The following is a 12134-nucleotide window of genomic DNA, read 5'->3' as shown; positions in this document are numbered from 1 at the left end:
GGGGTATTAAGGTGAAGGGTTATTAAGGTGGGGGGTATTAAGGTGAATGGTTATTAAGGTGGGGGGTATTAAGGTGGGGGGGTATTAAGGTGAAGGGTTATTAAGGTGGGGGGGTATTAAGGTGAAGGGTTATTAAGGTGAAGGGTTATTAAGGTGAAGGGTTATTAAGGTGGGGGGGTATTAAGGTGAAGGGTTATTAAGGTGGGGGGTATTAAGGTGGGGGGGTATTAAGGTGAAGGGTTATTAAGGTGAGGGGGTATTAAGGTGAAGGGTTATTAAGGTGAAGGGTTATTAAGGTGGGGGGTATTAAGGTGAAGGGTTATTAAGGTGAAGGGTTATTAAGGTGGGGGGTATTAAGGTGGGGGGGTATTAAGGTGAAGGGATATTAAGGTGGGGGGTATTAAGGTGAAGGGTTATTAAGGTGGGGGGTATTAAGGTGGGGGGGTATTAAGGTGAAGGGTTATTAAGGTGGGGGTATTAAGGTGGGGGGGTATTAAGGTGAAGGGTTATTAAGGTGGGGGTATTAAGGTGGGGGGTATTAAGGTGAAGGGTTATTAAGGTGAGGGGGGTATTAAGGTGAAGGGTTATTAAGGTGGGGGTATTAAGGTGGGGGGGTATTAAGGTGAAGGGTTATTAAGGTGGGGGTATTAAGGTGAAGGGTTATTAAGGTGGGGGTATTAAGGTGGGGGGTATTAAGGTGAAGGGTTATTAAGGTGGGGGTATTAAGGTGAAGGGGTATTAAGGTGAAGGGTTATTAAGGTGAAGGGTTATTAAGGTGGGGGGGTATTAAGGTGAAGGGTTATTAAGGTGGGGGTATTAAGGTGGGGGGTATTAAGGTGAAGGGTTATTAAGGTGGGGGTATTAAGGTGAAGGGGTATTAAGGTGAAGGGTTATTAAGGTGAAGGGTTATTAAGGTGGGGGTATTAAGGTGGGGGGGTATTAAGGTGAAGGGTTATTAAGGTGGGGGTATTAAGGTGGGGGTATTAAGGTGGGGGGGTATTAAGGTGAAGGGTTATTAAGGTGGGGGGTATTAAGGTGAAGGGTTATTAAGGTGGGGGTATTAAGGTGGGGGGGTATTAAGGTGAAGGGTTATTAAGGTGGGGGTATTAAGGTGGGGGGGTATTAAGGTGGGGGGGTATTAAGGTGGGGGGGTATTAAGGTGAAGGGTTATTAAGGTGGGGGTATTAAGGTGAAGGGGTATTAAGGTGAAGGGGTATTAAGGTGGGGGGGTTATTAAGGTGGGGGTATTAAGGTGGGGGGGTATTAAGGTGAAGGGTTATTAAGGTGGGGGGGTATTAAGGTGGGGGGTATTAAGGTGAAGGGTTATTAAGGTGGGGGGTATTAAGGTGGGGGGGTATTAAGGTGAAGGGTTATTAAGGTGGGGGTATTAAGGTGAAGGGTTATTAAGGTGGGGGGTATTAAGAAGGGGGGGTATTAAGGTGGGGGGTATTAAGGTGAAGGGTTATTAAGGTGGGGGGGTATTAAGGTGGGGGGGTATTAAGGTGGGGGGGTATTAAGGTGAAGGGTTATTAAGGTGGGGGTATTAAGGTGAAGGGTTATTAAGGTGGGGGGGTATTAAGGTGGGGGGGTATTAAGGTGAAGGGTATTAAGGTGGGGGGGTATTAAGGTGGGGGGGTATTAAGGTGGGGGGGTATTAAGGTGAAGGGTTATTAAGGTGGGGGGTATTAAGGTGGGGGGGTATTAAGGTGAAGGGTTATTAAGGTGGGGGGTATTAAGGTGGGGGGTATTAAGGTGGGGGGGGTATTAAGGTGGGGGGGGTATTAAGGTGGGGGGGTATTAAGGTGGGGGGGTATTAAGGTGAAGGGTTATTAAGGTGGGGGTATTAAGGTGGGGGGGTATTAAGGTGAAGGGTTATTAAGGTGGGGGGGTATTAAGGTGGTGGGGTATTAAGGTGAAGGGTATTAAGGTGAAGGGTATTAAGGTGAAGGGTATTAAGGTGAAGGGTATTAAGGTGGGGGGGTATTAAGGTGGGGGGGTATTAAGGTGAAGGGTTATTAAAGTGGGGGGGTATTAAGGTGGGGGGGTATTAAGGTGAAGGGTTATTAAGGTGGGGGGGTATTAACGTGGGGGGGTATTAAGGTGAAGGGTTATTAAGGTGGGGGGGTATTAAGGTGGGGGGTATTAAGGTGAAGGGTTATTAAGGTGGGGGGTATTAAGGTGGGGGGTATTAAGGTGGGGGTATTAAGGTGGGGGGGTATTAAGGTGGGGGGGTATTAAGGTGGGGGGGTATTAAGGTGGGGGGGTATTAAGGTGGGGGGGTATTAAGGTGGGGGGTATTAAGGTGGGGGGGTATTAAGGTGAAGGGTTATTAAGGTGAAGGGTTATTAAGGTGGGGGGTATTAAGGTGAAGGGTTATTAAGGTGGGGGTATTAAGGTGGGGGGTATTAAGGTGGGGGTATTAAGGTGGGGGGGTATTAAGGTGGGGGGGTATTAAGGTGAAGGGTTATTAAGGTGGGGGGGTATTAAGGTGAAGGGTTATTAAGGTGGGGGGGTATTAAGGTGGGGGGGTATTAAGGTGGGGGGGTATTAAGGTGGGGGGGTATTAAGGTGAAGGGTTATTAAGGTTGGGGGGTATTAAGGTGGGGGGTATTAAGGTGGGGGGGTATTAAGGTGGGGGGTATTAAGGTGAAGGGTTATTAAGGTGGGGGGTATTAAGGTGGGGGGAATTAAGGTGGGGGGGTATTAAGGTGAAGGGTTATTAAGGTGAAGGGTTAAGGTGGGGGAGTATTAAGGTGGGGGGTATTAAGGTGGGGGGGTATTAAGGTGGGGGGGTATTAAGGTGAAGGGTTATTAAGGTGGGGGGTATTAAGGTGAAGGGTTATTAAGGTGAAGGGTTATTAAGGTGGGGGGGGTATTAAGGTGAAGGGTTATTAAGGTGGGGGGGTATTAAGGTGGGGGGTATTAAGGTGGGGGGGTATTAAGGTGGGGGGGTATTAAGGTGAAGGGTTATTAAGGTGAAGGGTTATTAAGGTGAAGGGTTATTAAGGTGGGGGGTATTAAGGTGGGGGGGTATTAAGGTGAAGGGTTATTAAGGTGGGGGGGTATTAAGGTGGGGGGTATTAAGGTGGGGGGTATTAAGGTGGGGGGTATTAAGGTGGGGGGTATTAAGGTGGGGGTATTAAGGTGGGGGGTATTAAGGTGGGGGTATTAAGGTGGGGGGTATTAAGGTGGGGGGGTATTAAGGTGGGGGGGTATTAAGGTGAAGGGTTATTAAGGTGGGGGTAATTAAGGTGGGGGGTATTAAGGTGGGGGGTATTAAGGTGGGGGGTATTAAGGTGGGGGTTATTAAGGTGGGGGTTATTAAGGTGGGGGGTATTAAGGTGGGGGGTATTAAGGTGGGGGGGTATTAAGGTGGGGGGTATTAAGGTGGGGGGTATTAAGGTGGGGGGTATTAAGGTGGGGGGTATTAAGGTGGGGGGGTATTAAGGTGGGGGGTATTAAGGTGGGGGGGTATTAAGGTGGGGGGGAATTAATGTGGGGGGGTATTAAGGTGGGGGGTATTAAGGTGGGGGTTATTAAGGTGGGGGGTATTAAGGTGGGGGGGTATTAAGGTGGGGGGGTATTAAGGTGGGGGGGGATTAAGGTGGGGGGGGTATTAAGGTGGGGGGGTATTAAGGTGGGGGGTATTAAGGTGGGGGGTTATTAAGGTGAAGGGTTATTAAGGTGAGGGGGTATTAAGGTGGGGGTGGGGGGTATTAAGGTGGGGGGGTATTAAGGTGGGGGGGGTATTAAGGTGGGGGGTATTAAGGTGGGGGGGTATTAAGGTGAAGGGTTATTAAGGTGAGGGGGTATTAAGGTGGGGGTGGGGGGTATTAAGGTGGGGGGGTATTAAGGTGGGGGGGTATTAAGGTGGGGGGTATTAAGGTGAAGGGTTATTAAGGTGGGGGGTATTAAGGTGGGGGGGTATTAAGGTGAAGGGGTATTAAGGTGGGGGGGTATTAAGGTGGGGGGGTATTAAGGTGGGGGGTATTAAGGTGGGGGGGTATTAAGGTGGGGGGGTATTAAGGTGGGGGGGTATTAAGGTGGGGGGGTATTAAGGTGGGGGGTATTAAGGTGGGGGGGTATTAAGGTGGGGGGAATTAAGGTGGGGGGGTATTAAGGTGGGGGGTATTAAGGTGGGGGGGTATTAAGGTGGGGGGGTATTAAGGTGGGGGGGTATTAAGGTGGGGGGGTATTAAGGTGGGGGGGTATTAAGGTGGGGGTGGGAGGGGTATTAAGGTGGGGGTGGGGGGGTATTAAGGTGAAGGGTTATTAAGGTGGGGGTGGGGGGGTATTAAGGTGGGGGGGTATTAAGGTGGGGGTGGGGGGGTATTAAGGTGGGGGGGTATTAAGGTGGGGGTGGGGGGTATTAATTCTCGGTTTCCGGGTATATTCTCAGTATTGGAGCCGGTGGGATTGTGGGTATTCTCCGATATATTATTAATAAATCGCACGTGTCACCTCGCGCCGTTTCCGGTGGCCCCCGTTAACGGCCGGCACGCAGCGCACACAGAGCTCTCCTCAGACTGGCAGCGTCTTGGTAACCATGGCAACCGCGCTAGGCCGCGGCTTCCAGTCACCATAGCAACCAGGCAGGACGGACATTGTCAACATGAGTCAGAGTTAGGGGGCGGGGCTTAGGGGAAGGAGGCGGGGCTGGCTGTATTACAGGATTTTAACTACCGTTAGCTTCTTAAAATGTAAAAATGTATTTGGTCTGTATTACGAGAGCCGGAATACTAGCCAGGAGCCGGAATACTAGCCAGGAGCCGGAATACTAGCCAGGAGCCGGAATACTAGCCAGGAGCCGGAATACTAGCCAAGAGCCGGAATACTAGCCAAGAGCCGGAATACTAGCCAAGAGCCGGAATACTAGCCAAGAGCCGGAATACTAGCCAAGAGCCGGAATACTAGCCAGGAGCCGGAATACTAGCCAGGAGCCGGAATACTAGCCAAGAGCAGGAATACTAGCCAGGAGCCGGAATACTAGCCAAGAGCCGGAATACTAGCCAAGAGCCGGAATACTAGCCAAGAGCCGCAATACTAGCCAGGAGCCGGAATACTAGCCAAGAGCCGGAATACTAGCCAGGAGCCGGAATACTAGCCAGGAGCTGGAATACTAGCCAAGAGCTGGAATACTAGCCAGGAGCCGGAATACTAGCCAAGAGCCGGAATACTAGCCAGGAGCCGGAATACTAGCCAAGAGCCGCAATACTAGCCAAGAGCCGGAATACTAGCCAAGAGCCGCAATACTAGCCAGGAGCCGGAATACTAGCCAGGAGCCGGAATACTAGCCAGGAGCTGGAATACTAGCCAAGAGCTGGAATACTAGCCAGGAGCCGGAATACTAGCCAAGAGCCGGAATACTAGCCAGGAGCCGGAATACTAGCCAGGAGCCGGAATACTAGCCAAGAGCAGGAATACTAGCCAAGAGCCGCAATACTAGCCAAGAGCCGGAATACTAGCCAGGAGCCGGAATACTAGCCAAGAGCAGGAATACTAGCCAAGAGCCGGAATACAAGCCAAGAGCCGGAATACTAGCCAGGAGCCGGAATACTAGCCAGGAGCCGGAATACTAGCCAAGAGCCGGAATACTAGCCAAGAGCCGGAATACTAGCCAGGAGCCGGAATACTAGCCAGGAGCCGGAATACTAGCCAAGAGCAGGAATACTAGCCAGGAGCCGGAATACTAGCCAAGAGCCGGAATACTAGCCAAGAGCCGGAATACTAGCCAAGAGCCGCAATACTAGCCAGGAGCCGGAATACTAGCCAAGAGCCGGAATACTAGCCAGGAGCCGGAATACTAGCCAGGAGCTGGAATACTAGCCAAGAGCTGGAATACTAGCCAGGAGCCGGAATACTAGCCAAGAGCCGGAATACTAGCCAGGAGCCGGAATACTAGCCAAGAGCCGCAATACTAGCCAAGAGCCGGAATACTAGCCAAGAGCCGCAATACTAGCCAGGAGCCGGAATACTAGCCAGGAGCCGGAATACTAGCCAGGAGCTGGAATACTAGCCAAGAGCTGGAATACTAGCCAGGAGCCGGAATACTAGCCAAGAGCCGGAATACTAGCCAGGAGCCGGAATACTAGCCAGGAGCCGGAATACTAGCCAAGAGCAGGAATACTAGCCAAGAGCCGCAATACTAGCCAAGAGCCGGAATACTAGCCAAGAGCCGCAATACTAGCCAGGAGCCGGAATACTAGCCAAGAGCCGGAATACTAGCCAGGAGCCGGAATACTAGCCAGGAGCCGGAATACTAGCCAGGAGCTGGAATACTAGCCAAGAGCTGGAATACTAGCCAGGAGCCGGAATACTAGCCAAGAGCCGGAATACTAGCCAAGAGCCGGAATACTAGCCAGGAGCCGGAATACTAGCCAGGAGCCGGAATACTAGCCAAGAGCAGGAATACTAGCCAAGAGCCGCAATACTAGCCAAGAGCCGGAATACTAGCCAAGAGCCGCAATACTAGCCAGGAGCCGGAATACTAGCCAAGAGCCGGAATACTAGCCAGGAGCCGGAATACTAGCCAGGAGCCGGAATACTAGCCAGGAGCCAGAATACTAGCCAAGAGCCGGAATACTAGCCAAGAGCCGGAATACTAGCCAGGAGCCGGAATACTAGCCAAGAGCCGGAATACTAGCCAAGAGCCGCAATACTAGCCAAGAGCCGGAATACTAGCCAAGAGCCGGAATACTAGCCAGGAGCCGGAATACTAGCCAGGAGCCGGAATACTAGCCAGGAGCCGGAATACTAGCCAAGAGCCGGAATACTAGCCAAGAGCCGGAATACTAGCCAGGAGCCGGAATACTAGCCAGGAGCCGGAATACTAGCCAAGAGCAGGAATACTAGCCAAGAGCCGGAATACAAGCCAAGAGCCGGAATACTAGCCAAGAGCCGCAATACTAGCCAGGAGCCGGAATACTAGCCAGGAGCCGGAATACTAGCCAGGAGCCGGAATACTAGCCAAGAGCCGCAATACTAGCCAGGAGCCGGAATACTAGCCAGGAGCCGGAATACTAGCCAGGAGCCGGAATACTAGCCAGGAGCCGGAATACTAGCCAGGAGCCGCAATACTAGCCAAGAGCAGGAATACTAGCCAAGAGCAGGAATACTAGCCAAGAGAGCAGGAATACTAGCCAGGAGCCGGAATACTAGCCAAGAGCAGGAATACTAGCCAGGAGCCGGAATACTAGCCAAGAGCAGGAATACTAGCCAGGAGCCGGAATACTAGCCAAGAGCCGGAATACTAGCCAAGAGCAGGAATACTAGCCAAGAGCAGGAATACTAGCCAGGAGCCGGAATACTAGCCAAGAGCCGGAATACTAGCCAAGAGCAGGAATACTAGCCAAGAGCCGCAATACTAGCCAGGAGCCGGAATACTAGCCAAGAGCCGGAATACTAGCCAAGAGCAGGAATACTAGCCAAGAGCAGGAATACTAGCCAGGAGCCGGAAAACTAGCCAGGAGCCGGAATACTAGCCAGGAGCCGGAATACTAGCCAAGAGCAGGAATACTAGCCAAGAGCCGGAATACTAGCCAGGAGCCGGAATACTAGCCAAGAGCCGGAATACTAGCCAGGAGCCGGAATACTAGCCAGGAGCCGGAATACTAGCCAGGAGCCGGAATACTAGCCAGGAGCCGGAATACTAGCCAACAGCCGGAATACTAGCCAGGAGCCGGAATACTAGCCAAGAGCAGGAATACTAGCCAAGAGCAGGAATACTAGCCAGGAGCCGGAATACTAGCCAGGAGCCGGAATACTAGCCAGGAGCCGGAATACTAGCCAGGAGCCGGAATACTAGCCAGGAGCCGGAATACTAGCCAAGAGCCGGAATACTAGCCAGGAGCCGGAATACTAGCCAGGAGCTGGAATACTAGCCAAGAGCTGGAATACTAGCCAGGAGCCGGAGTACTAGCCAGGAGCCGGAATACTAGCCAGGAGCCGGAATACTAGCCAAGAGCCGGAATACTAGCCAAGAGCAGGAATACTAGCCAAGAGCAGGAATACTAGCCAAGAGCCGGAATACTAGCCAAGAGCCGGAATACTAGCCAAGAGCCGGAATACTAGCCAAGAGCCGGAATACTAGCCAGGAGCCGGAATACTAGCCAAGAGCCGGAATACTAGCCAAGAGCCGGAATACTAGCCAAGAGCAGGAATACTAGCCAGGAGCCGGAATACTAGCCAGGAGCCGGAATACTAGCCAGGAGCCGGAATACTAGCCAGGAGCCGCAATACTAGCCAGGAGCCGGAATACTAGCCAGGAGCCGGAATACTAGCCAGGAGCCGGAATACTAGCCAAGAGCCGCAATACTAGCCAGGAGCCGCAATACTAGCCAGGAGCCGCAATACTAGCCAGGAGCCGCAATACTAGCCAGGAGCCGGAATACTAGCCAGGAGCCGGAATACTAGCCAAGAGCAGGAATACTAGCCAAGAGCCGGAATACTAGCCAAGAGCAGGAATACTAGCCAGGAGCCGCAATACTAGCCAAGAGCCGCAATACTAGCCAGGAGCCGGAATACTAGCCAGGAGCCGGAATACTAGCCAGGAGCCGGAATACTAGCCAAGAGCAGGAATACTAGCCAAGAGCCGGAATACTAGCCAGGAGCCGGAATACTAGCCAGGAGCCGGAATACTAGCCAGGAGCCGGAATACTAGCCAAGAGCCGGAATACTAGCCAAGAGCCAAAGTACTAACTGAGCAGGGCTAATACTATCGAAGAACCGAAGAACTAGCCAAGGGACGAATTAGTACCTGAGAGCTGGTATACTAGCGGAGCAAAAATATTAGCCGAGCAGGAGTACTAGCCAACAGCCAGAGTACTAACCAAGCATCAAAGTCCTAATAGAGCTGGAGTACTAGCCAATAGCCAACGTGCTAGCCGAGCTGGGAATACTATTCAAGAGCCGAAGTACTAACTGATCAGGAGTACTAGCCAAGATCTTGTCAAGCCAAGCCAAAATACTACCCGAGAGCTGGAATATTAGCAGAGCAGGAGTACTAGCCGAGATCTGGAGTAATTGCTGAGCCAGAATACTAGCCAATCAGGAGTACTAGCCAAGAGCCAAAGTACTACCCAAGAGATAAAGTGCTGGCCAAGTTATAGACCTATGCAAACATTACACGTTTTTAGAATAGAAAGTTATATTTCTTAAACGGTGTGCTTTGTCTTTAAGAGATTGCGCAGACTGACAGGTTGCTAGAAATCGAACATATTGATTTGCATTCAATGTTTCTTTAATGAATGACCTCTTATCATATTCAGTGCATTAGTTGCTTAGACGCCATCTTGCCCTCGGTTAGTGTGACACCAAAATGTCTAGATGCACACAGTGGCGTAGCAAGAGTGGGGCCTGTCCGTCCCGGCCAGCAGCAAGGTCCCTGCTCCCTCCCATTCTGATCCTTCTCCCACCATCTGAGTGAGACCTGGCAGAGATCCTGCTCGGCTTGCCAGGTCTCCGCCGTGCGGTGCCGTAGGCGCAGGGCCAGAGGACGGGGAGTGAAATCACTAACTGTGCGTCCTGTCCTGCGGAGTGCTGGCAGAGTCACCAGGTATGTTCTTTCCCGCACTGCACCCTCACAGACCCCCTCTCTCCCTTCGCAGACCCCCTCTCTCCCTTCGCAGACCCCCTCTCTCCCTTCGCAGACCCCCTCTCTCCCTTGACAGCCCCACTCCATACCTTATTGCACTCTCATTGTGTTTAACCCCTTAAGGACCAAACTTCTGGAATAAAAGGGAATTATGACATGTCAGACATGTCATGTGTCCTTAAGGGGTTAATGAAAGTGCAATGAGTGGTTTTATACATCCGTGTTCTTTCATTTTGCATATACCCATTTGTTATTATTTTCCCCTTTATTGACGAAAGGTTCATGAAATGCCCATCCCCAAACAATGACACTTTGTAGCGATCTTTCTTGCTGCTAATGCCAGTTTTTGTTACAAGTAGACGAATGACTAATTCCTCGGGCGACCACTATAGAGGTGATCACTATGCTCAGTTATACCATCATTGCGTTCCACCATGGACGGATGGGAACGCAACCGAAAATGGTCACTGAAATGCACGGAAGTGTGGGCCGAAAAAAATAATATCTTGTGAGTGCTACCAAAAACTAGTGTCATTAATTAAACAATATAACACTATGTTTTGTTAATATTTTTTTTTGTTTGTTTTTTTATATAGAGAACAGCGGTATCCCTAAATCTTGTACATATATACATTTTGGAGTGTGAGTGGTTGTCGAAACGTTGATTTGACATTTTTTGATGTGATACACAAATAAAAAAGTTTAAAGGAATGAAGACCTTTTGAGTGCACCTTACTCCCATCTGGTTTATATATCTACGCTAAGGTAGCACCAAGGCAAGATCTATCGATCAAAACATCTTGAGGGTGAGTGCCAAGATTTATTTGTGTATATGTATAAAAAGAAACCAAGAGGGCTGCACTCACCTGAACATGCTTACATTATAGGGTGCTGCTGGGGCCAAAATATACAAAATACAGAATCCAGCGCACTCGCTTATTAACTAAACAGTGATTTCAAATCTTAGGGATTGTAATAGTTTTATTTAAAAACACCTCACCCAGGCAAAACAATACATACATACATACACGCTATGGATTTTGATATATAAATCTCCTTAGTTTGTATTTTTAATGTATGGGATATGCTGGGCATGTAAGAGAAATTAACCCCATCTCTGTGATACACAGAAGCAGTGCTGAGGCCCACACAATCCCATACTGGGCACTGAGCGACGCGTGGACGTGCAGCAGATGTAAATGTGTTTTACTGACCTCCTCCCTCTACGTCATTCACCCCAGTAACTGTTTTAATGTTTTTTATTGGGGTAAATGACTGAGGATCGGTCACCTCTGCTTTACATAGTGCTGCACATGACACAGGTATAAAGTGTCCCATAAATCTCTGTGTATGGGTAAGATTAGCAGTGCTATAGAAAGCTAAATGGAGTCGCCTTCTGGAATGACCAGCGCTTCCTGCACACCCATCAAAGCAAATGCAGGAGTATTTAGTATTTTTGCAGATATCTGCATTTAAACCCAGAAGATGGACTGCGGCGTGGAGAGCTGCTATAGGAATGGGCATGCCATGCTTAGCTAATTGGAATGGTTAGAAGGAAAAATATGTGGGTGCCATCACCCCACTCTTGGTGGTTTTATTTTTTGGTGTTAATGTAGAATACAATAAAGTCACGATTTAATATGATTGTAAAATTGTGATGTTATGAGAGCCCCAGATCCTAAACACAGGAACACATTGTCTTTTTGCTTGTCTGGGAGTAATATTAAGTACATATATTACAGTATGATTTGGTTTATATTCCATATCAGGTTGTTATATTTACCTTTTCCATGTGTTCACGGTTCCCATCTCAGTTGTTAGTGGTGGGACGGTAATCAAAGTGTACCTTTCCAAGTGCCTGTTTAGTAATGAGATTGCAGAGTGTGAGCTTCTTGTCCAGAGACTGCAAATCTGCATTGATAACCCCCCACCCGCAGCTCCTGATCGCCCACGGTAACCTTTCAATACTCCTCCCTAATTGTGTATAGTTTGCTAAATGAATTGAGGATCACTCCTTTACATATTAGTGACCGCATTGTAAACAACAAAGGAGATCGTTTGAAACAAGTACCTGCTCCATGAAAGGTTGCTGATCACAGGTGTACCGTGTGAAGTATTTAAAGGGCACTCATCATCAAAATGTTGGATAATCTTTCATTAAACTTTGATATCATTTATTTTATTTGTGTGTTTGCCATTTTCCACTTATCTTTCTTAGACAGTTATCTTTCAAACTTCTGTGTGTCTAAAATTGCACCGTCTTATTTGCCCGGCGGCTCCTTATAATTCCATCTTTTGGGTTTTATTTCACACTACGGAGACGCCATTTATCCCGCGGACGACACAGTGATCTATTCATAGTGCTGAACACACCCCGATTCATGTATCCAGGGGAATTTCCCCACGTTTAGTACTGAACAGGACACATTTTATATATAATCCTCGCTGTTTCTGTTCAACTTATTTGCATTGGGTGCCTTACACGTGCCAGGACTGAACTGGATTGGATTAGAATGTAATTTGCCAAATCTTTAATATACAT

At 49.2% G+C, this 12134-nt stretch overlaps 1 protein-coding gene across 2 annotated transcripts in view; it reads right to left on the bottom strand.

Annotated features, from left to right (window-relative positions):
• Window positions 1–11416, bottom strand: part of LRRC71 (leucine rich repeat containing 71) — a 35447-nt gene extending 24031 nt beyond the window's left edge. Inside the window, exon 1 of one of the 2 annotated variants that reach the window (XM_063440413.1) lies at window positions 11376–11416. In XM_063440413.1, the coding sequence (XP_063296483.1) occupies window positions 11376–11401 (26 nt within the window). In that variant the 5' untranslated portion in view covers window positions 11402–11416. Of the gene's footprint in view, window positions 1–4461; window positions 4483–11375 lie in introns of those variants that run through there. The other variant, XM_063440414.1, reaches the window with a different exon arrangement.
• Between the last annotated feature and the right edge of the window lie 718 nt (window positions 11417–12134).

The sequence above is a fragment of the Pelobates fuscus genome, chromosome 13 (assembly GCF_036172605.1).
Source record: "Pelobates fuscus isolate aPelFus1 chromosome 13, aPelFus1.pri, whole genome shotgun sequence".
Taxonomy (NCBI): Eukaryota; Metazoa; Chordata; class Amphibia; order Anura; family Pelobatidae; genus Pelobates; species Pelobates fuscus.
Note: the sequence above shows the minus strand (reverse complement) of the source record. Positions and strands in the feature narration are given on the sequence as shown.